General features: G+C 40.5%; 1 protein-coding gene across 1 annotated transcript in view; it reads right to left on the bottom strand.

The window, feature by feature from the left end:
* Nucleotides 1-516: 516 nt before the first annotated feature.
* The window catches only part of RRN3 (RRN3 RNA polymerase I transcription factor homolog (S. cerevisiae)), a 28,125-nt gene continuing 4,881 nt past the window's right edge, over nucleotides 517-23,760 (bottom strand). The window contains exons 4-18 of the mRNA XM_010839883.1: nucleotides 20,859-20,948; nucleotides 20,607-20,736; nucleotides 20,148-20,207; nucleotides 19,714-19,777; nucleotides 18,901-18,970; nucleotides 16,427-16,525; nucleotides 14,828-14,920; nucleotides 13,693-13,831; nucleotides 11,733-11,863; nucleotides 10,355-10,485; nucleotides 9,227-9,411; nucleotides 7,172-7,280; nucleotides 4,496-4,648; nucleotides 3,603-3,690; nucleotides 517-2,506 (exon numbers count right to left, since the gene is read on the bottom strand). Coding sequence (XP_010838185.1) covers nucleotides 2,345-2,506; nucleotides 3,603-3,690; nucleotides 4,496-4,648; nucleotides 7,172-7,280; nucleotides 9,227-9,411; nucleotides 10,355-10,485; nucleotides 11,733-11,863; nucleotides 13,693-13,831; nucleotides 14,828-14,920; nucleotides 16,427-16,525; nucleotides 18,901-18,970; nucleotides 19,714-19,777; nucleotides 20,148-20,207; nucleotides 20,607-20,736; nucleotides 20,859-20,948 — 1,704 coding nt within the window. The 3' untranslated portion in view covers nucleotides 517-2,344. The remainder of the gene's footprint in view (nucleotides 2,507-3,602; nucleotides 3,691-4,495; nucleotides 4,649-7,171; nucleotides 7,281-9,226; nucleotides 9,412-10,354; nucleotides 10,486-11,732; nucleotides 11,864-13,692; nucleotides 13,832-14,827; nucleotides 14,921-16,426; nucleotides 16,526-18,900; nucleotides 18,971-19,713; nucleotides 19,778-20,147; nucleotides 20,208-20,606; nucleotides 20,737-20,858; nucleotides 20,949-23,760) is intronic.

The following is a 23,760-nucleotide window of genomic DNA, read 5'->3' as shown; positions in this document are numbered from 1 at the left end:
TTCAGTCGTGTCCAACTCTGTGCGACCCCACAGATGGCAGCCCACCAGGCTTCCCCGTCCCTGGGATTCTCCAGGCAAGAACACTGGAGTGGGTTGCCATTTCCTTCTCCAATGCATGAAAGTGAAAAGCGAAGTGAAGTTGCTCAGTCGTGTCTTTTTCACAGATGTTCCTTAAAAACCTGTAACTTTCTGGAAGTGTTTGTTCTCCTTGGACCAGTTGGGTGGGATGCCCTCTAGAAGTGATCCTCATCATCAATATGCAACAATTTCTGAGTACTTGCAACCTGACCTTCCCTGGTGCCCCAGTGGTAAAGAATCTGCCTGCCAATGCAGAAAACGTGGGTTTGATCCCTGGGTTGGGAAGATCCCCTCGAGAAGGAAACGGCAATCCACTCCAGTATTCTTGCCTGGGAAACCTCATGGATAGAGAAGCCTGGTGGGCTTTGGGCTATAGTCCATGGGGTTGCAAAAGAGTCAGATACAACCTAGTGACTGAACAACAACTTGCAAACACACTGACAATTATTTTTGCCTCTTTAATAAAGTCTCAATTTCGTAAAGTCTCAATTTCAGTTTTCTATTGAAAAACGGTGCTTTAATACAGTAGATCAATTAAGAAAAAAAAACACAGAAATCAGAAGAACATTTTTGTGACAAGCCTCTTTATCGGGGTATCTCCCTTTACCCAAGGTGGTGAAACAACCGACTTTACATGAATGTTCATCAAATCCTCACAAGTAGTTCCACTTTTATTTTCAAAGTGGAGCTCAGAGAGTGTAACAAAAGTTCCAAGTTAACCACGTCACTGTTTTATTCTCACAATAGATTTTTTTTCCAACTCCTTTGAAATTTTAGACTTCTATGTAAATATATCCTTCTACATTAAAGCTATTCCCCAACTCACAAAGACTCCACTCACTGTTAATTTCTATGGACACATTTTCAATCACTCATTTTATGCACTATACAAAAATCCTATCTTTCTGTCAGCAGTTAAAAAGAGAACCTAAAGGCTCTCAAAGGACCTTCTACCAAGTCACCAAAAGAAAATCACCAATATCCAAAACTTTTTATAACAATAAAAATTTGTTTTTCAAAAACGTATTTACAGACTGAAACTCCAAATTCTACATTGCCATCAATGTAATATACAAGAGCATACAAAGCCCTAGGAAAGAGAAAAGTATTTCATTACAAAATATTTGTGATCAAGAAAATATCGCTTAACTTTAAATAAAGAATAGGAAAAGTGACCGAAAAATAAATATATTTAAAGATGTCCATTTTCACAAATAACAAAAAAGTACACAGATAACAAATGAAGCTAAAATATGCAGGAGCTTCAAAATGACTCTAGCAGCGCTTGCGTAAGTCTGTTATACAGCAATGTTGTTTAGACTCCTCTCTCTCAGTGTTTGGTTATAAAAATACAAAAAGAGACTCAAGAGAGGAGGATTTCAGTGAGCTGGAATTCATGATACGATGAATAGCCAGTAGACAGGGACTGCGCTGTAACCCTGGCCTCTTGTTGCTAGCAAAACCATTCCACCAAATAAACTAAAATCCCCTCTTCCCCCACTTTTGGACAAAGGAATTCTCAGTTACCAACATAACATTCCACCGAGAACAAGTAGTTCCAGTTCTAATAGCACTCTTGGGAGCCTCAAGATAAAATACTGTGTTTTATAAAAGTTCAACCCCTCTTTTAGTCAATGTGAACTACATTAACCCAGAACTCCTTTTTTCCTCTTAAATCCATTTTTACACTCACAAATGTATGATCTGTCTGATTCTGCTTCTCTAAATCCTCTCTCTCTTCCCTCCAGGCGTCTGTTGGTTTCTGAAGTCCTTGGAGATCTCCTTCAGTGCCAGCTCCAACCTGCAGCATCCAGGACCAGCCCTGGCCACCTCCCCCATCTGTCCTCCTGTGTTCCCTGCACCCCACTGAAACTCCAGAACACAAATGCAATTAGGCAGAGGGTACACAGTGTATCCAAAATAGTTAAACTCATTCTGAAGACTTTAAAGAGTGTCCTAGAGGACTTTTCAGTGAAAAGATATCGTGTCAACAAAGTCTTGTAAGTATGAGCCAAGCTTTCAACATTTATCACCAACTCCACTGTAAAATATTGCACATGATACTCTGTCTTTTCCTTTAGTCTCTACAGGAACAAAACAGAAAAAAAAAAGAAGAAAACAAAAAACCCAACCACATCTGTTCAGACACCAGAGTAAGTCTAACTTGAAAGTAAGATGCCTGAAGCATGTACTCGCTCAAGTTCAAAGAAACACTCAAACAGGATGAAACCCAGTACTGAAGGGCACTACGGGAGGAATGTCAGCCTCAGTCACAAATCCTTGTGACCAGGGGGGACTGGTCCGGCAGGTATAAGACAGGTGGGGAGCCCACACTACTTGAAGGGCTGCGGAAATGCGCGTCAAAGGAGCTCGGTGTGATTCCAACTTCACCTTTCAAAAAATCATCTTCCTCATCTTCTACCACCTCCTGCACAAAAACAGAGATTACAAACAAGATTGCAAGCAGCAGTGTGAAATGCTTTCAAGAATTCCTTTCCTCAGGAATGTGCTACTTCTGGAGAAAAAAAAAAGTGAAGGAAAAAAAATCTTCATTTTGAAGGCTCCCTCTGATGCATACTTCTTTATTACAAACCATTCACACAATTGCTCATGACACATTGTGAACATCTCTTTAAAATCTGATTTTTTTTTAAAACAGATTTTAAGTTCAAGGAGGACAGGTAACATGATATATCACTCTTGCTCAATCTAACATAACATGGAATGAATAACCACCTTCCTAAAATGCAAAATTTAAAGAAAAAATAAAAATAAAAAGCATTCCAATGATAACTTATGAAAAAGCAAGGCACATTAAATCTGATTTTTAATGGAAAAACGAATGTGCCACAAAGAAACAGATGGTGACATTCCTATCTTCACCAACTATTCATGAAGACCTACAAAATTAGTGTGAACTTCTGGGGACGTTTCAGCAATAAGCAAATTTGAGACTGTTTCTTGGTGGTAACTATCAAGTGGTAAAGATCTAAATTTGTTAAGCTGATTTTTAATTATCCTTCACGTCCCAGAGTCAGCATGTGAGCTATCTGGTTTGAACAATTCATTAAAAAGCAAGCAGGACTTCCCTTGTGGTCGAGTGGTTAAGAATCCGCCTGCCAACGTAGGAGACACAGGTTCAGTCTCTGGTCTGGGAAGATCCCACTGCTGTGGAGCAACTAAGCTCTCGTGCCACACCCACTGAAGCTCGAGCACCTGGAGCCCATGCTCCACAACGAGAGAAGCCACTGCCATGAGAAACCCACACACCACAACAGAGTAGCCCCTGCACATCGCGACTACAGAAAACCCACACAGCAACAAAGACCCAGCGCCGCCAAAAATAAATATATAAGTCTTTAACAAACAAACAAAAAAAAAGGCAAACACTCTTCTCACAAGAACATAACCTGCGTCTGGTGTTCTGTAACGGCTGAATGAACAAATGTAGTATTCAAATATAACACTGCCTTTAACTCTTTGAGATTCCCAGAAAAGTGTATTGAAATCACAACTTTATTTACCTTTTTAATCGGTTTCTTAAACTCCTGAAGCTCTTCTGCACTCATGTCTTCCCATATCTGATAAAGAGGATCGATGAATTTCTTTGACCTGTCAAAAAGATCACATTTCAAAATCAAATTAAATAAATACTAACAGCGAAAGTCATATATTTATTAGCTCTTTTCTCACAAGATCCAAAATGAAAAAGCAAAAACTGTAACTCAAATAACAAGTGTCCAAAAATATCCTATGCAGGATCTGTTAACATGGCTCCTTCTTTGTAAGAGCACATCCACTCACATAGATGGAGTATTATACCTACTATTTTTCATCTTTTCATTTCAAGTGAAAACTACTTCGACTGTGCAAAGATTGACAGTGAGTTATAGTATGTTCAAACTGAAGGTGAAACTCTATTATTCTAGAACTTCCTTTGCTGCTAGTTACAGACTGTTGTAACAGAAATTCTGCTTCCTTATATACATGTGAAGTTAAGACTGGCCTGAGGTTTTCTGTAATTATCCATCCAGAAAAATCATTTGGCATTTGCTTATATCATGCAAGACTATGGGATGTGGTCTCTAGAGGAAGGAACGAGTCATTTGGGAGAAATTTATGAGCAAAGAAAAGGCAGCATCCTCCTTCTCCAGCCTCTTTTATGTTCAAACCAACAAGTTTCAAGGATGACAAAAACCCCTTGGTATCAATCTGGGCTCCTACTGAGGTAGACCCTCAGCAGCCTCAAACCGGCTTCTCCACATTGGGCCTGGAATACACACGAGGAGACCACGAGACCCTATCAAAGGCTAGAAGAGCCACACACGACAAAGAAACGCTAAATGCTGATCCTGGGAAAGGCATATACACACCACATTTAAATTCACCACTGAAAGGTCAACTGTGTAAGACTCACCTCTTCAGCACACAAGGATCAAAGGGGAAGAAGGTGTCCAGTGGGTTCGTGCAGGTCTGCACCGAGTCCCCCCCAGCAGTGTTTCTGATAACGGGCAGCATCTGGCGGTTGTTCCTCTCAATGAGGGTGTAGCAGAAGACGAGCTGGTATTTGCTGTGGAACAAAACCAACACCGACAGAAGCATTACTGTGCCACAGTTACTCTGTATGGACACGCCCATTTCTGTGTGACAACCACCCCAACACATAGACCTTACTGAACATAACAACTGCAAGAAAAAACAGCATAAAGTAGAAAGTAATCCTTTTTGGGAACAGTCCTCTGGGCCTACTATTTACAACTGGCGAAGGAGGAAGAAACTGTACCATCACTTTAAGAATATGAGAGTGGGCTTAGATTAATAGGCACCACTCACTGAAAACGAATGGGTTCACGGTAATTGTTATAATTTACAAAATTACGTAGCTGTCTACTTATTTTTACTGTTTGTAAGAAAATTAGTGGGTTGGTGGAAAAAAGGGCTTCGGGTTTCACTGAGAGAAAATACGCATTGTTGATGGAGAGACTTGGCTACTGAAGAAATTAAGACAGGTCCTAAGGGAGAGACATGGGGTTTACTGAATCCCAACCTCAGAAAATGGTAAAGAAAGGAACAGGGAGTGAAAACACTTAAGTAGACAGAAGACCTTGCAATAAAAATCCATGGGACCAAGACGCGGTCAATCCCTCTTCGGGTTATGACTTAGCAATTCACGATCATCCACCGGGCCACTTCTTTGAGATGAGGACTTAGCTGACTTCTGTTAACTCCCGGCTCCCCGCTTCCTTCACACAGTACTCATTCAGGCAGCTGTTCTCAGGCTCTCAGCTCATTACTGCAATCTTAAGTGCCATATGGCTGTTTCGGTTCCATTAGCCAAGGATCACAATTGACTCTTGGTGGGAAGGTAGTAAGGCAAAACTGCACTTTGCAGTATCTGGTAAAACTGAAGGTGTGTACTTCTATTGCCCAGCAACTGCACTTCTGGTGACAGCAGTCTGCCTGTGCGCCAGGACACACATACAACCATGTTCCCAACACTGGAAAACTAAGGCAGCTTGCTGCTGCTGCTAAGTCGCTTCAGTCGTGTCTGACTCTGTGCGACCCCATAGACGGCAGCCCACCAGGCTCCTCTGTCCCTGGGATTCTCCAGGCAAGAACACTGGAGTGGGTTGCCATTTCCTTCTCCAATGCATGAAAGTGAAAAGTGAAAGTGAAGTCGCTCAGTCCAGTCTGACTCTTTGAGACCCCATAGACTGCAGCCCACCAGGCTCCTCCGCCCATGGGATTTTCCAGGCAAGAGTACTGGAGTGGGTTTCCATTGCCTTCTCCTTAAATCCCAACAAAGAATTTATTTTTTTAAATTACTAGAACATTACACAGCAGTCAACATCAAAAGACAGCCATATGGGTCCACATGGTTAACTCAATAAGTATGCAGAAGCAGCAGCTACAGAGTAATACTTAAGATCCTTGACACAAACCTTTATTTCCACCCCTTGCTTGCAGCCTCCCATCTTACTCCTCACCTCCACCACTAATACCAGCCCCAAATCTCGAGCCTCTATGACCAGCCTGCCCCTCAGCTGCAGCCCCTACTCCTACCCACACATACTCTACAGGCAGCAGCCTCTGCCTTGCTCCATCCATCCTTATTCTCCCAGAGACTATCTTCCTGCAACATGCTAGAAATGTCCACCCGCTGGGTACTATTGCTGGTTGGTTTCTTATTTTCCTACTATCATTTTTGAGATCTCAGGAGAGAGAGAAATCCTTAGACTAGATACCCACTGAAGGAAAAATGAGGCTGCTGATGTCTAGGGGAGCAGAAATTATCCTTGTCTTCTAATAGCACCATCTGTTGAGCATTTTAAGCTACGATCTGACCCCATGGACAGAGGAGCCTGGAGGGCTACAGTCCATGGGGTCAAGAGGAGTTGGACACAACTGAGCGACTAATACTTCTTTCTGTCCTCAATATCCTAATTAGAGGCCCAAGGTCTCCAATTCACTCTCTACACAAAGCAGGATAGTTCAGTGAATGCTGACAAAGGAGCCAGCCTGTCGGCATTCAAACCTTAGCTCTGCCACAGTCTACCCATGACTTCTCCCAAGTCATTTAATCTCACTGTGACCCCACCTTGTCATTTATAAACAGCGGTTAGTAATACAGTCATAGGACAGGTGAGTTCTGTGTAGAGTGCTTATCGGAACCGTGCTGGGCACACAACAGACGCCATGCATCAGCTGCGGCCACAAGGCCCCCACTGAACCATTTCCCTATTTGTTGGATGTTTATCTCATGTCCAGTCTATTTTTATTACTATTATAGGAGTCATTCTAATAAACATCTGTGGTTTGTACCTCTTGGCTTGCGAACTTACTTCAAAGTGCCTGAGCTTCTGCTGAATGATCCTCTTTAGATTAAAAAGCAGTAGCAATTTCCAATGCCACCGAAAGTATAAAAACAATACCTTCAATGCAGTGTTTTCTGCAGGCACTGGGTTACTGGTTTTTAAATGTCTTTTTGTTATGAATTTTGTTAAGTAATATCACAGAAATTTAATGGAATTTTACAATACTAACCTAAGCTTACTCTTAAGTAACTTCCAGAAATAAAGCAGAAAGAACTTACTTTGTGATTGCGGCAAAAAAGTTAACGACTGAGGGCAGGCAAATCTTCAGAGGATTCAGCTGACTCATCACTATCCGTTCAAAATTTAGACTCTGAAGGTACCTCAAACCTTTGATTAAAAAACAAACAAAAAAAAATTTTTCTAAGGTGCAAACACATGAGTCTAAGCAACACTCATTATTCTATATATTAAAAAAAATTTTTTTTAAAGGGTATTTGCACAAATGCTTTAAAGGTTCATGTAGATATTCACATAGTGCAAAGCCCAAAGAACATCGTTTATCTTAACCACACGCATTTACGACCAAACCAACTTTTCTAAAGAAAAGAGTTTACTCTTTTAAAGATCCAGGAAAGTAAAGATACATTCCCAGTGGGATATGAGCTTATAAGACAATTTGGCACTCAGATACATGCAAGCTCAGCACATGCTGACTGCAGAGAGGGAAACACAGACCATGTGATCTGACTTCTGCTAACAATCACGGAATTATTAAGCAGCTGAGGAGCACAGTAAATTCTCCATTCCCTCGAGGTAATGACTGTACAGTATGGAATTTCTCCTTCCTGAATTCCATATATATATATACACACACACACCAATATGACAGTTAACAAAACCAACAGCAAGACTTACACATCTTAAATTATCCGTAAAGTTGAGCCTATTTTTCAGGTGTGCATTCACTGTACTTCAGGGTTTTTTTGTTTTTATAACAAAACCATGGAGGTAGAAGGAAAAATTAGGTAGATACTACTGTCTTGGGATCAATGACTATCCTTATTAAAAAGAACACCACACTTATTCTAAGAGGTGAGCAAACCAACTTGTGTCTAAGTATATTTTTGTTAGGAGATTCTATGATCTATATATTCTGATAAAAGTAACTAAAAATGCAATAATGTAAAGACTTACAAGAAATAGGTCATCTTTAACTAAGACTCTTAGCATTTATTTTTACAGAGAAAAGCACTGATTTTACTTACCTTGTGATAAAACCTTGTCCTACTACTGTTCATACACCTATTTTTAAGCCCCCTATCTTTTTAGTAGTAGTCATGATATAAGAAAGTACATGTAATGCAACATGTACAAGCCTCAGTTTAGAGCTGTGATTCTCAACCAAAGGCCACAGTGCCCCCAAGAGAACATCTGGTAGTGTCTGGAAGATAGTTTTAGTTGTCACAACAGAGGACGAGCAGGGCGAGTATTGGCATCGAGCGGGTAGAGAGTGCGAGATGCTGCTGGTCACCCTATTATACACAGGACAGCCCCCACAACAAAGGATCATCCAGCCGAAGGTATCAGCAGTGCAGAGTCTGAGAAACTCTGGCTTAGAGGAAATAGCCTATTAAACCATTTGCGTTATTCATGAAAATGAAACAATTTAAACTGACTTAACTGACAGTGTTCTTGGGGACTACCTTCAGCTGTAATACACTAACCCACAAAACAAGCTTCATCTGGTAGATTCAAATTTTAACTCTTAGAAATTAGCAAAACTGTAAACCAGTAAATTAACTCAAGTCTTTGGATATAGGAGCATACCTGGAATAACCTCAAGCTTCAGGGTCACCCTCACCTGGTTTTAATTTCTCATCCTGCCAATAAGTTACTTCCCTGGGGTTTGGTCTCATCTGTAAAGAAGGGATGACGTTTGCAGTTCACTGGGCTGTTGCAAGGATGGGATGGGATGGGATGGGATGGGATGGGATGGGATGGGGGCGGCATGGGGGTTGGGGCTGAGGATCAAAAGCGCCGAGCCCGGTGCAGCCACAGCACAAGTGCTGAGCCACAGCTCACATCTGACAACGACTCCTGCTGCCACCTTCTAAAGCGGAGCTTCTCAATCACAAATCCACTGACTGTTAAAAAGGCGGCTTAAGGGACTTTTAGGGGCCCACAAGCTGCTAGAAATTATTTGTAAAAGCTTGAGTGCACATGCAGTTTTATAACAAACAATTTTTGTCAAAAAAGTAATTAATCTTCATTCTGAAGGATAACTAGTACATAGGAAAATCCAGTTTCATATCCATCAACCCCACATCACTGACCTTCCTTCAGGTTTCCACTTAAAAGCTGCTTGTGTCTAAAAACAAAAGTGTAGAACACAGCTTGGCAGGCTGAATAAAATGGTCCATGGAGAGCGACGTCACAAAATGCCTTTGTTCCTGAATCCTGGTTATTAAGGTATACGTGCAGCCAGTTAACCAAAAGATCTAGGCATGATTTCACAGTACTAGAGAGAAGAAAAATTCAAGTCAACTTCACTTGCTTCACAACACACTAGAGTGACACAAAAACACACAATTGCCTCTCATTGCAAACTCAGAAAAGTCTGTCCACTGGCTTCTTTATCTATTACCCATGGGCACAGAGGAGAAGCAAGCAAAGGAAAGAATGGGCAGGTGGAAAGGCAGCCTTCCATTACAAAGTCAAGAATGTGGACCTTCCAGGACAACAGGAAGGCCCCTAAGGCGGCCTAAAGTGTCAAGAGTTGGAGAACAGTTTCTCCTGGTCAACTCAGAAGGGCTTTTCCGATGGCCTCCCAGTCCTCTTGAGGGAAAACGGTTAAAGAGGAGGCATGTCTACCCACATCTCAGAAGAGAAAAACAGCCTGGCTGACTTCACCATCCCCTGGGGGTTCTGATGAAGTCCTGTGGTCAACAATTTAGGACAGAATACCCAGACAGCTTTTAGCTGTCAGGGAAGGGTTTTTAATAGTGTTCTGGCCCAAGGATATCTTCATGGATCACTAGAAGAAACAGGCCCAGCACTGGCCTCCTAAATAGATCCATTACCTTCAAAGGGGATTTTTTTTCTTCAGCTTTAACAGATACAATTGATTCGGAATGCAAATGAAAAATGACAAACCTATAAAAAGAATCAAAACAGTATACAACACTGTACACCATCCACGAAGACAAACGGATCTTCATGTTCAAGTGCAACGATACAGATGACAAAAGCTTTGCATGTGAGGTTTTACAGTTTAAAAATGAGACATCTTATTCTGAAATTGCCTCTTGGAAATATAAACATCTTGCATAGAGTGGAGAAACAAATTTTTCACTTTAAAGACAGGCCACAAAAATAAGGCAGTTATTTCTCTAACTTGAGACAATACTATATTCTTTTTTAAAGCATGATAAGAAAAGCACTTGGAAAATCAGGTTACTTACATAAGAGGAATAAATTTAGCTCTTGCCAAAAAGCTCCCAATATAATTTGCAGCAGCTTGCCTGATGATAGCAGGATTATTTGGATCCTGCAATTTTTTCCAGAGATGTTCCAAAAATGCTTCCGCAAATCCCTATAAAAAGAGAACGTGTTGGTCTCCTCTTTTTCTAATGCTTCAGATATTCTAGCTAGCAGAATTCTAAGATTTTTAACTCACCAACATGGGAAAGCTCCAGTATCTCAGTTATACTGCTAAATAATGAACAGGGTCATCAAGGTTCTTATTTTGAAAACACTCTGAGATAATACTATCAAAAACAAAAGGCGTTCCCCAGCTTTAAATAATTCAATGGATGCCCAAACCAGCTGAGCATCAGATGTAGGGCTTTGGAACCCCACACATTAGGACAGGACTCTGGGATCCAGCAGTCTATAAAAGCTCTGCTAAGTGAGAATTCTCTGGCGGCCCGTGCTCTCACTGCCAGGGTGCAGCCAAACATAAATAAACAAATAAAGCTCTATGACTCTGATATTTAGCCGTAACTAGAAAGCAGTGCTTATCCACACTCACATGGGAATCCCTTTTGCCATACCCTCCAGACTGCACATAACAAACTTAACCAGAAACAAAAACGAGGATTAAAGTACAGTTGATATTTGACTAATTATGCTAACTGTAGGGGAAAAACTGACCAGTTCACCTTCTTTTCAACGAAAAATGCAACCTCCAACTTCTCTCAAACAGCTCTTTTCAAAAGCTACTAACATATGCTTTGGGGCAGATTGAGTTTAACCTTCCTACCCATGACCAGTACTCTCCTAGACTAGGACTAGGAAGCTATGAAATAGTGCAAAGAAGAGTCCTATGTTCTTTTGTTTTGCTTTGTTCTCAAAATAGAAAAACAAACTCTTAAGTTTTAAAATCCTGGATTAAAACTTTAGTTTGAGCTAGTTAATATCAACTGAAACAGAATTAAAAAAAATAAAGTTGCATACTATATATGAGGTTTTTTATTTTTTATTTATTTATTTATTTTTTTAATATATGAGGTTTTTTAAAATTGGAATATAATTGCTTTACAAATGTGTCCATATGAGATTTTAGTGAAGGCTCGAATTAAAGGGAAGGACACCACCTAGTGGACCAAACACAGGATGACGTTTTCAGAGCACAGCTTCAGGTGAAGGAATGCCCTCTCCTCCTTCTACAGGTTGAGAAGGGCTTTCTATTTCACTAGAGGCACTAAGTAAAATGAGCTTAAGACAAAGAAGTAGTCAATTCATGGTCCCTCTTCAACATTTCCCTTCACCCCTCATTTTTTTAAGGAAAATTTGGGGCAAGAGTAACAAAAGCTATGATAACACAAATGACATACTCACCAATTTAAAGCTACAGAGGTAAAACATGAAAAATTGCACATGGCAAGAGGCATGGGTGGGCAACAGGAGCTTGTCAAAGATGGTTATGAGATCTCGATACAAATCTTTTGTTTTGTTGTTATCAATCTTACCTGTGAAGAAAATTTGGCATTTCAGTTTATTTATAAAGACATTATTTTCAAGCCACCAGTTTCATTTACCACATTTTTTAAAAGCAAACAAGACCATTAAGAAATACTTCATCCATGTAGTTAATGGGGGGTCGGTGGGTGGGGGCATAGGATGCCATCTTTATCTGGCACAGAGCTTCCATTTTAATTATAAAAATCCAGGACTGGTAAGGAAGTAGGCCCTTATCTCACACACACCACTGTGATTCTACACACTGGAAAATCGCCATTTACAAGTTCTACTGCTAGGAATTTATCACAAGCAGACAAGTGACAATACAGGTGTAAGTACGTTCATTACACCGTTACTTATAATGGAAATACAGCAGGGGGAGGAAAAAAATAAGGAGCCAGTTAAATCCATATGATTAATAACTATTTTAGAAGAACTGTGAATTGTATGAGAAAATGTTCGTAAGAGGTAAAAAGGGAAGATTATAAAATACTACATATTGTGTGATTCCCCCCGAGAAGGCAATGGCACCCCACTCCAGTGCTCTTGCCTGGAAAATCCCATGGACAGAGGAGCCTGGTAGGCTGCAGTCCATGGGGTCGCTAAGAGTCGGGCACATCTGAGCGACTTCACTTTCACTTTTCACTTTCATGCATTGGAGAAGGAAATGGCAACCCACTCCAGTGTTCTTGCCTGGAGAATCCCAGGGACAGGGGAGCCTGGTGGGCTGCCGTCTATCGGGTCACACAGAGTCGGACACAACTGAAGCGACTTAGCAGCAGCAGCGTGATTCCCCAAATCCACTGAGAAAAACACATACACCCATACAAATAGAACAGAAAAAAAAATGCTAATAATGGTTCTCCAAATAGGACTGTGACCATATAAACTGTCTTTTTTTAAAAACTCCTTTCCTGTATTTTCCAAATCTTCTCTAACCAACATGTATTACTTTTATAGCAGCAAAAAAGTTAAAGTAGTAACATTCTCAACTCAGATTCAAGCCCTATTATTCTGAGTGGTTGAGTTTCATTCTTAAATCTGAGAAATGCAAATAGAAAAAAACTGCTTTTTTCAAGGCAAAGTGTCTAGACTAAAAACCTAAAAATTCCATTAGGGCAAGAAACTTATCAATTTGTCCACCAACACTTGGAACAATCACAAGTACCCAGACTGTACATTTCAAGCGTAACACAAGTATGCGCATGCACGCATGCTAAGGCGCTGCAGTCATGTCTGACTCTGCAATCACAGGGACTGTAGCCCGCCAGGTTCCTCTGTCCATGGGATTCTCTGGGCAAGAATACTGGAGTGGGGTGCCATGCCTTCCTTCAGGGGATCTTCCCGACCCAGGGATCAAACCCACATCCTCTTAACATTTCCTGCATTGGCAGACACGTTCTTCACCACAAGCGCCGCCTGAAAAGCCCCAAATATCTACTAAGTGTGCGTATGCTTGGTCACGTCCAACTCTTTGCAATCTCGTGGACTGTAGCCCACCGGGCTCCTCTGTCCAATACTGGAGTGGGTTGCCATTTCCTTCTCCAAAGTATCCACTATACCATTCTTAAATGTCTCCAACTTGAGGTCCACCTTAAACTGTCCAAACTCCACATATAATCTTTTAATACAGTAGGCAGTAAAAAGATCACCAAGGCCTTTGAAGACAAACAACTGAGTCTGGGTCCCAGTCCCACTGTTCTCAAGCTACGTCACGGTGGCAAACAATCTCTCTCAACTTTCTTTTCCTCATACTCAAAACAAGGACTTTTATCGTGGTTTTCCATCAGTATGCCCAGCACTGTGCATCACAGCTGTGACTTCTGCAGGCTGTTACCGTCCACATAGCAGACATCCTTAATGTAGGACAAGAGTAAAGACAGGAGGATGTCTAGGCGCTCAGCCATGGGATGGACCATCTGATCGAGCCTTCCTGGATCAGCCTTGGTTTCATGGTCAGCTTCTTCATCTTCATCCTTTGAAGGTAAAGTAAAAACTGACATTATAAAAACTCAGTAAAAGTAGTTTAGGGAGAAAACTCTGAGGTAACTGTTTCCTTTAAAAGACAAAGAGAAAACCCGGAAATCTTCCCAGGCAGAGGCTCTCAACCAGAGGCATGAATCAGAATCACCCTTGGAATCCAACAGGAAAGCACAGATCCAGCCTCTGATGCTCATGTACAAGAGCTGTCTACAGTGTGGCCATGCAAACATCACAGATTTCCCTCAGGTTCTGGCACAAACTATTGGTGCCAGGTTTCCTTTCCTGGGACAGGGCACCCACCCCCTCAGCTGCTATAAGCACTGGCTGCCAACTCACAGCTGCCCCCTTCTCCAGAGAACTGCCTTGGCTCCTCCCAATCAGACCTAGTAACTGACATGACGTCACAAGAGGCCATCCCCTGGTCCCAAGGTAGGACCTACTCTGTTCTGTAACTCATGCTCCAGAGCTCCTGGGGGGGGGATCAGCCTGCAGTGACTTCCAATCAAAACCCCCAAATCTCACCTCTTTCCTTCCCCTGCCCTTTCCTGCTTCCCCACACCCTGTGTCCCAAGGGCACCTGAATCCCCATCTCAGGCTCCTCCCAGTGAACCCAACTTAAGACACGACTCCGAGCAGAGAAGCACTGCATAAAGGTACATAATTTGTAGAACACAGAAACCACATTGATGTGCTTTTCAATGTATCACTCCTCCACAAACAATATGGGGTGTACAGAAACAAATTTAAGGAACAGACGGAAGAATAAAAGGGAAACAGACTTCACCAAACCCAAATTCAAAGCCTTGGAAATGAACTCTACTAGTCGATGAGCAACAAGGCAGCAACTGCGCATTTAAAGAATCACTTTCAAGCCTGCCGAACTACTGCTTTAACCCACAGCCTTGAAAAAGGTGAGGAGCCATTAGCTGTCTCTTGCCACCCTCTGGGACTGTGAGGGTGTATGTCTGACTACATTCACAAATGCTGACCATATTAAATAGGGCTTCTGTGGCATCAGCTCCACCACCAGTTTGAGCTGCTGTTTCCTCAGCATCCTCAATATCCTGCCGGGATGCATTCACCTACATCATAACAAAGAAAAAAAAAAAAGAATAAAAACATATAAAATACAACCACAGTATTCAGCAACTGGAAATTCACCTAATGTACATGTTCTAAAGATATCCACACTAGTGCCCTATACAGCACTGTAACTCAATACACAATTATGGCACAAACCTATAAATGAAACTCAGTCATGAAAGAATTGACAAGATTGTAAATCAAGTACCCTGTACTACATATTTTCATAAAAATCAATACAAACTGTGCTATGTTGGTCTATATCAGATAGCTTCAAAATTTAACATTTATCCCAACATTTACTAGGCACAAGGCACACGCATGGTATATAACAGCATAAGATCAATCAACAGAAAATTTCTAGATAACTTGTTTAACATACCACTCAAATATGCCTTTTAACATGTCTATATACATGACCTTCTTCCTAAATGTACTCTAAAATGTTCCATAAGCATACATCAGAGAAGGACTTTATGAAGATTATAGATGCAGGTGACCAGAGAGGTTTAACTCCAGGTGAACAATGCGCCAGCCCACCCAACCTCTGGTCTTTCCTAGAACTCCCTCCCCACTACAGGATCAGCGTGCTTCCCATCGAGCCCTATCTCGTTAGTCCACAAACCTCCTCTCCCCAACCCTGAAACACGCCTCTCACCCCTGCTTCATCCTCTCTCTACACCGCAAACCCTCACCGGGTCTCTAGCAGCCCCGCTTCCTAACTAGCCACACTCTCTGCAGCAACAAACTGCCTCCGAAACACCACACCCAAGGACTCTGCTTTCCTCAACCTCCTGAAGAAGGCCAGCAACGTCTCACGCTGCTGAGAGAAGCCAATCCTCCCTGGGTGTCCAGACTCTCGCTTTCCCTCCCACTTGCCAGTCTAACTCACTCTCTCTCCTGTCGGGTCTGCTCAGTCCTCAACCTGCAGCTTCAATTCTCCACCCAGTTCCCTCACCCACACCTCAACCCATCCAAAGAGGAACTCGTCGTCCTGCAACCTCCTCCTGACGTTTTTTAATACTGTTATGGCAACACCAGGCTTTCATTCCACAGGGAGCTACCTTTGAAGGATTCCTTTCCCTTACCTCCCCACTCCTCTACTTCCAATCCAATCAAGGCCCTTTCTTCCACGTGTCACCAGAATCCACCACTTTCTCATTCCCTCTGCAACTTATTTATTGCAGGTCACTTCCTCGGAATGTCTTCCCAACTTCTGACTACAACAGGTTTTCTAGCTCATAATGCATGTGTTCCATCCACAGCATTTACCACAATACTTTTCCACTTACATGACCATCTAATTAATGCCTTGTTCCCCAACCACGAGAGATAGGACTGTCTATAAACACACCAATGTTCAAAGGAAATGTTCAATGAATGAAAGGTGGAACTGCAGATTCTTTTCTATTGTTGCTACTATTGTTTCAATTATTATAACAAATACTATAACATAATATTTGGGAAAAGAAAATTGAAGAGAAAACAGATTATCCAATACTTACGTCCAACTTGACTAGCTTTTCAACAACAAGCTCTAGAATTTCATGCCTCAAGGTCGGAAAATACACACTAATCCTGAGTAAGTTATGAACATAACATTCCTAAAACATAAAAAGATAGAAAAAAAGATTATCAAGCAACACAGGAACTACACTGTTTATATACACACTATCAGCGTAATTGTGATTTGTATACTCCTACAGTACTTTTAAAACAGGTTTGTTGATACACAATTCACCCACTTTAAGTGTACAATTCAATAGTTCTCAACTATTCAGAGTTGTGCAACCATCACCCTAATCAATTTCAGAACATTTTTATCACCCTAAAAAAAAACCTTGTATCTTCCAGTAATGTACCTCCTCCCAGCCCTAAGTAACCACTGGTCTACTTTCTTTCTCTATGAATTTGCCTAGCATAGCTATTTCACATAAGGAGAATATTACAACATGTGGTGTTTCAGCATAATGTTTTCAAACTTCATTCATGTTGTAGCAAGTAAACCATGTTTATTGTTGACTGATATTCCAATATGCAGGCATAGCACATTCCATTTATTCATAAGCTGCTAAACAGTTGGCTTCCATATTTTGGCTACTACGAGTAAAGCTGCTTTGAACATTTGTGCCAAAGTTTTTAGGGGGACGCATATTTTTATTTCCCTTGGGAGCAGTGGAAATGCTGGTTCATATGGCAATTCTACCTTTTATGAGGAACTGTAAGGCTGTTTTCCAAAGCAGCTGTACCATTTACCATTTACATCCCCACTAGAGCGTGGGGGGTTCTGGTTTCTCCACATCTTTGCCAACACTTGTTATTATCTATCGTTTTGAGTACAGCCATCCTAGTAGGTAAGAAGCAGTATCTCGTTGTGGTTTTGACTTGCATTCTCCTAATGACTAAAAATGTTTAGTTTTTCGTGTGCTCCTAAGCCATTTGTATGTCTATTGTGGAGAAATACCCATTCAGACTCTTTGTACATTTTTAAATTAGGTTCAATAAGAGTTCTTTAAATATTCTAGATACAAGTCCTTTATCCAATATATGATTTGCAAATATTTTTCCATTATTTAAGTTGTCTTTTCATTTTCTTGAAGACTATGAAGCACAAAAGGTTTTAATTTTGATGCAATACAATTTAACTGTTTTTGCTGTGGTTTCTTGTGGTATATCTAGAAATTGTTGTCTAAGATCACAAATATTTCCACCCACATTTTTTCTAACAGTTTTATCCAATTTGAGTTCAATTTTGTATATAATGTGAAGAGAAGTCCTATTTCATTCTTGGCATATGAACATACTCCTGCCCCAGAATCAACTGTTGGAAAGACTATTTATTCTCTTCCCCACTGTCCTACACAACCGATCACTATTGATCGGCTGATCAATGTGATCATTATTGATCACATTGATCTGGCATCCTGTGACTATACTGAACTCATTTATTACCACTAGCATTCTTGTGAATTCCTTAGGATTTTTCTGTATATAAGATCATGTCGTCTGCAAAAAGAGACAGTTTTACTCCTCCTTTCCAATGTGGGCGCCTTTTTCTTTCTCTTGACTAATTGCCCTGGCTGGAAGCTCTAGAGAAATACTGACCAGGAGTGGCAAAAGCGGACACCCTTGTTTTGCTCCTTATTGTGGGGAAGCCTTCAGTCTTTCACTACTGAGGGTAAAGACAAGTTTTGAATTTTTCATAGATTTTTTTCATAGATGCCCTTCATCAGGCTGAGGAAGTTCTCTTCTGTTTTTGTCACAAAATGGTTTTGGCGTTTTTCATCTACTAAGATGATCATGTGGTATTTACCATTTATTCTACTGATACAGCCTATTATGCTACTTGCTTTGGGAGTATTAAATCAACTTTGCATTCCTAGGATAAATTTCAGTGCATAATTCTTTTTTGTATGTTGTTAGGCTCAGTTTCCCAGTATTTTGTTGAGAATTTTAGCATCTATGTTCATAAGAGATACAGAATTTGTAACATTCCAGTTGAAGCACACTCTCACAAATATCAACAAAAGTTATTAACTCTTTAATACCTGTAATACATTATTTAGGAAAAAATATTCTGTATTTAGAAGGAAACCACTGTTATTGAACTCTACACAGATGATCTAAATATTATGCAAAAGACTTCCAAGACTTCATTAACAGAAGGCTCTGCCTTCAAATAAGGCATGTTTACAACTAGTAATAAATGAACTATTATCTTCCAGCAATTCCTACCTGTGTTAACATTAAGTTCTATCTAGATATTTCTGAAGTGGACTCTGCCCTTGACACACACACAGGAATAAGAGAAAAGGCACTGAGAATCCTCAGTCAGTGGCTTGCTAAGAAAGGAATGAGTCAAATTCTTAGTCTTGAGTTTAAAATTCAGCAGACAAAACTTTGAAGAAAAAGACCCAAATTCACCTAAAACTAAACCACACAACTTTTCCATTATTTCCCCCATGAAAAGATTTCTTACCAATGTTCTCTCTGATTTTCGAACAAATGGAAATTTTTCCACCAGTATTGGCATAAGAAACCATGGTGTGCTATTTAAAAAAAAAAAAAAAAAAATTTTCAATAAATCCATGATAAGGAGACTTTCTCAGAAGGTAACATTCCCATTCTAAGAGCAAATATGGATACAAGAGGCAAAAGGCGACTCCTACCTCAAGCAACTGGAAGTGAAAACACCTCAGAGAAAATCTGTAACAACTTAGGGAAAAATAAGCTTCTGCTGAGTTTGATATCATCAGGATATTAAAGGAGGATTCTTTTTTTTCTACAAAGGTTTTAACAAAGAGCTTCAGTTTAAAATCTAAACACTTCCCACTACACGTGTTATTTTTAAAAGGAGAAAAAATTACCAACTTGGACTTTTTAAAGTTAGCTTATGTGCTAAACTTACTGGGGGAATTTGAAGTTCACCCCTCCGAAAGAAACCTACATATAGAGCGAATTTTTATTCGTAAGACAAGACACAAACACACAGGCGGTTCTCACTGAAAAATTTTGGCTATTTTGTCTGTTGAAGTTAAAAGCAAAAGTCCAACCACCATAAAAAGCTGGAGAGTAGACTTGGCATACAGGTTTTGAAAAATAATTGAAGACAATGAATAGAGAACTGAAATGCCATTTTTTCTAAACTGTGATATGACAGCAATGAGATACAAAAACATGCTGCATACAATTTGAGGTTTGATGCTGTGGAGATTTTATAATTTTCTAACTGATCATAATTTTCTTGAGACTTAAACACCACAATACAAAAAAGTAACTGAAGTATACTCACGATGGGACATATCTTGCTATTATCTGTAAGGCTCTGTGACAGGTGTCAAAATTTGCAGGAAGATCTACAGGTGAAAAGGGAGAGCATGAGCATTAAGATAAAACTGAAAACTGAAAAATTACCTACTTAAGGCTAAAATCCCCTGATGACCAAAACTGAATCATCTGTCAGTTAAATAATCACATGTCAGCAAAATAATAATCCCAAGACTTTTCTCCATGATTATCAATGAAGACTGTAAATAATGCCAGTAACTGCAACTGATTGCATAGTAATCAGTTAAATATAACTGAGATTCTTTTTGTTAGATATATAACAAAAAGACTCCATCAAAGGTTGCCCTTTGTTACCATCTATCTGTGAGACTAAGTCCTGGAGGAACAAGGATACTCAGACACAAGAGGTGGCCTCTGTTTAATCCTCTTTGTACTTACTCTCATCTTCATCATCAGAATCTGAAACATCTACGTCACCTTCTTTAATAACCACTCGGGCTTTTGAGGAAAAAAGAAAATATGTTATACTTCTAACATTGATCTAAACAAGCAACAGCTACATAAAAAAACCAATTTTTCTGTTGTCCAAACTTAAGACAATAAAATTTACAATGTGGGCATGAAGTTTAAGCAGCTAAAAATCCCTGAATTCCAAGACTTCACCAGAAGCTCACTAAAGGGAATTAAATCCATAAAAATCACAGCAACAAATAAATCCAGACACTTCCATGGAGATCATTATAGGGAACAGACAAGTACCAGAACTACTGCTGCTCCAGTAAGTATCCTGGCCTCTTCCATGGTGGCATAATCTCCAAAATACAGTGGGAAGGCAGCCTTTTTAACAGAGATATTTTTAAAAAGAAAACTTGAAGCAAGCAAAGAGCAATGACTTACGAGGTACAAAATGAGAAGCAATCATGCTGAGACATGGTCTAAGGAAGACAGTTTGTGCTGATACAAGATTACCAAGGAAGGATAAATACTCCTCCACCACTGTCTGACTTCTGTTCAACCACTTCAATCTCTAGAGATGGGAGGGAAAGACAAAAGAAACATTTTACTGATACAATATATCCTATTTTCAACAGATACTATTTTCAAAGTACTGAATTACATATAAGTCATTGAAATAAATGGTGAACTTACCAACAGAATATTAATAAGCTGCTCAAAGTCTTTCGTCAAGTACATGATGGAAGAACGGAATTCAAGCAGCCAGTTAATGATCTGGTCATCCTTAAGTTAAAAAAAGAAAAGTACTTTCAAAATCACAAGTCCTCTAAAATAACAGAGAAATGATATTACCTGGCATTGGTCATCTATCAGCAATATTTAAATTAGGAGGGGAAAAGTCACAAACTTGGACTTAAGCCAAAATTGGGATGAAGATTTCTTAGTTTGTATCAAAATACAAAAAGATGTTACAATAAATTTTCCTTTTTTCTAAAAACAAAGAAGAAGAAGTAATATAGTAATTGATATCAGGGAAAGGAATCAAGTGCAATGTTTAATTCTAATCATTTTTGCTGGCCCGAGAAAAGTGAGAACACCTCAAATGGTAAATGTTGACACCTGGAACTTTTTTAAAGTGAATTCTAACAGATCAAATAGTCTAAGGCCACAAAGACCAATAGGTACCTCTACTTCCTCTATCCTCATGATGACCTGCAAGCATGTGGATAATATTCAGTCTAAGCTGATTAACCAGAGTCATCAATAAATGTAACTTTTTTTTAATCCAACTTGCAAATGGGTCTAAAGGAATCAAAATGTGTTCTATATAAATGATGGTTCCACTACTCCATTAAATATTTTCAGACAATAAAATTACTATTCATAATACTTTCCATGACACAGGAAAACCTGCTAAGTTCAAAAAAGAGGCCATGTAGAGAATAAGGTATCAGTGATACTTAATAGATATTGCTTGTATTCAAGCATATATACAACACACATGTGCAAGAAAAAATTAAAGCCCCTAATTCTGGGGAACTTCCTGGTGGTCCAGACTTTGCTTTCACTGCCAAGGGAGCAGGTTCACTCCCTGGCTAGGGAACTAAGATCCCACAAGCTGCACAGTATGGCCAAAAAAAAAAAAAGCCCCTAGTTTTTTAAAGAAAATGATTGATGATGATATTCAGTAGGGGAAAAGAGAAATAAAGAAACAAAAATAATACAGTGTTGCACCTTTAGCAACAGACTACAGACAGACAGTGTTGAACCCCCAGTGATAAACTATTAACAGACAGGACTGGACCTACAGCCATAGACTACTTATAGGGAGCACATACCATGCGCCAGGCACAGTGCTTAACACCATACGTATATATGCGCTGCTGCTGCCAAGTCGCTCAGTCGTGTCCGACTCTGTGCGACCCCATAGACGGCAGCCCACCAGGCTCCTCCGTCCCTGGGATTCTCCAGGTAAGAACACTGGAGTGGGTTGCCATTTCCTCCTCCAATGCATGAAAGTGAAAAGTCAAAGTGAAGTCGCTCAGTCGTGTCCGACTCTTAGCAACCCTATGGACTGCAGCCTACCAGGCTCCTCCGTCCATGGGATTTTCCAGGCAAGAGTACTGGAGTGGGGTGCCATTGCCTTCTCCAACATATATTTATACACCTTTCCCTAATCCTAAAAATGCTGCAAAGGGATTACTGTTATTCTCATTTTATAGATGAAAAAACTGAGGCTAAGAAAGATTAATTTGCCCACCACACCAGTAAAAAGGACTTCCCCGGTGGCTCAGACAGTAAAGTATCTGCCTACAATGCAGGAGACCTGGGTTCAATCCCTGGGTCAGGAAGATCTCCTGGAGAAGGAAAAGGCAACCCACTCCAGTACTGTTGCCTGTAAAATCCCATGGATGGAGGAGCCTGTAGGCTACAGTCCATGGGGTCACAGAATTGAACACGACTGAGCAACTTCACTTTCACTTTCACCAGTAAAACACTAGGTTCAAACCCATCTGCCTAGATCGATGCCCCGCCCACTTTCACACAGTGCCTTGCCCCACAGAGTGGAGCTCCCCTTCTTCCACTCAACCAGTGAGAGCTTCCTATGCATTATCTATATGACAAACCTCCATGACACTATTTGCCGATGAAACCCTAACTAACCTGGCAGGAAAATAAAGTCACAACTCATTTGCACTACAGTAACTTCATAATATCCACACTCATTAAGGATAACAAGACTTAAGCAGAGAGGCAAAGCTAAGTTACACACAAAGTTAGCTCTGCTGCTAAGTCGCTTCGGTCGTGTCCGACTCTGCGTGACCCCATAGACGGCAGCCCACCAGGCTCCCCCGTCCCTGGGATTCTCCAGGCAAGAACACTGGAGTGGGTTGCCATTTCCTTCTCCAATGCATGCAAGTGAAAAGTCAAAGTGAAGTCGCTCAGTCGTGTCCGACTCTTAGCGACCCCATGGACTGCAGCCCACCAGGCTCCTCGGTCCATGGGATTCTCGAGGCAAGAGTACCGGAGTGGGGTGCCATTGCCTTCTCCGAAGTTAGCTCTAGTCTGTCACTTTTCCACTAAAACGAGTGCAACAAAATCATAAGGACATTTAATGCTCCAGTTTTCAAGTAAACCAGTCAGAGACTATGGTACTGAACAATCACTAGAAACAAATTATTTCAACACTCCTCTGAACTAACATAAACATAACTGATGTGATTCTTGGGTCTGTAAAAATCCCCTGGAGATGTGCTGATATGAAATACAGTAGAACACAAAGAATGTGCAGCCGGGGAAGCAGGCACAGGTCAGAGAAAGCTTTAAAGACGAAGCGATGCTTCCACTGTCTTTAAACAGACTGAGTACTCTCAAGGGCTCTACACTTTACAAAGGTGAAAGCATGTCTTCAGAAAACCAAGAGCAGTTTAGTCTGGCTGGAGTATACTGTGAGCAAGCAAGCCAACAGATCAATCTGGAGAGCAAAGAGGGACCAGACATATCACTGAAGTCCCTGTAAGCCAGATTTCTAGTTAGAGATCTGCTTGTAGGGTGGGGCATGGTCTGAATGAAGGCACAATCATGTGCTTAGACA

This window comes from Bison bison, unplaced genomic scaffold (assembly GCF_000754665.1).
Source record: "Bison bison bison isolate TAMUID 2011002044 unplaced genomic scaffold, Bison_UMD1.0 scf7180017864135, whole genome shotgun sequence".
Taxonomy (NCBI): domain Eukaryota; kingdom Metazoa; phylum Chordata; class Mammalia; order Artiodactyla; family Bovidae; genus Bison; species Bison bison.
This window is presented reverse-complemented; position numbering and strand designations above follow the sequence as displayed.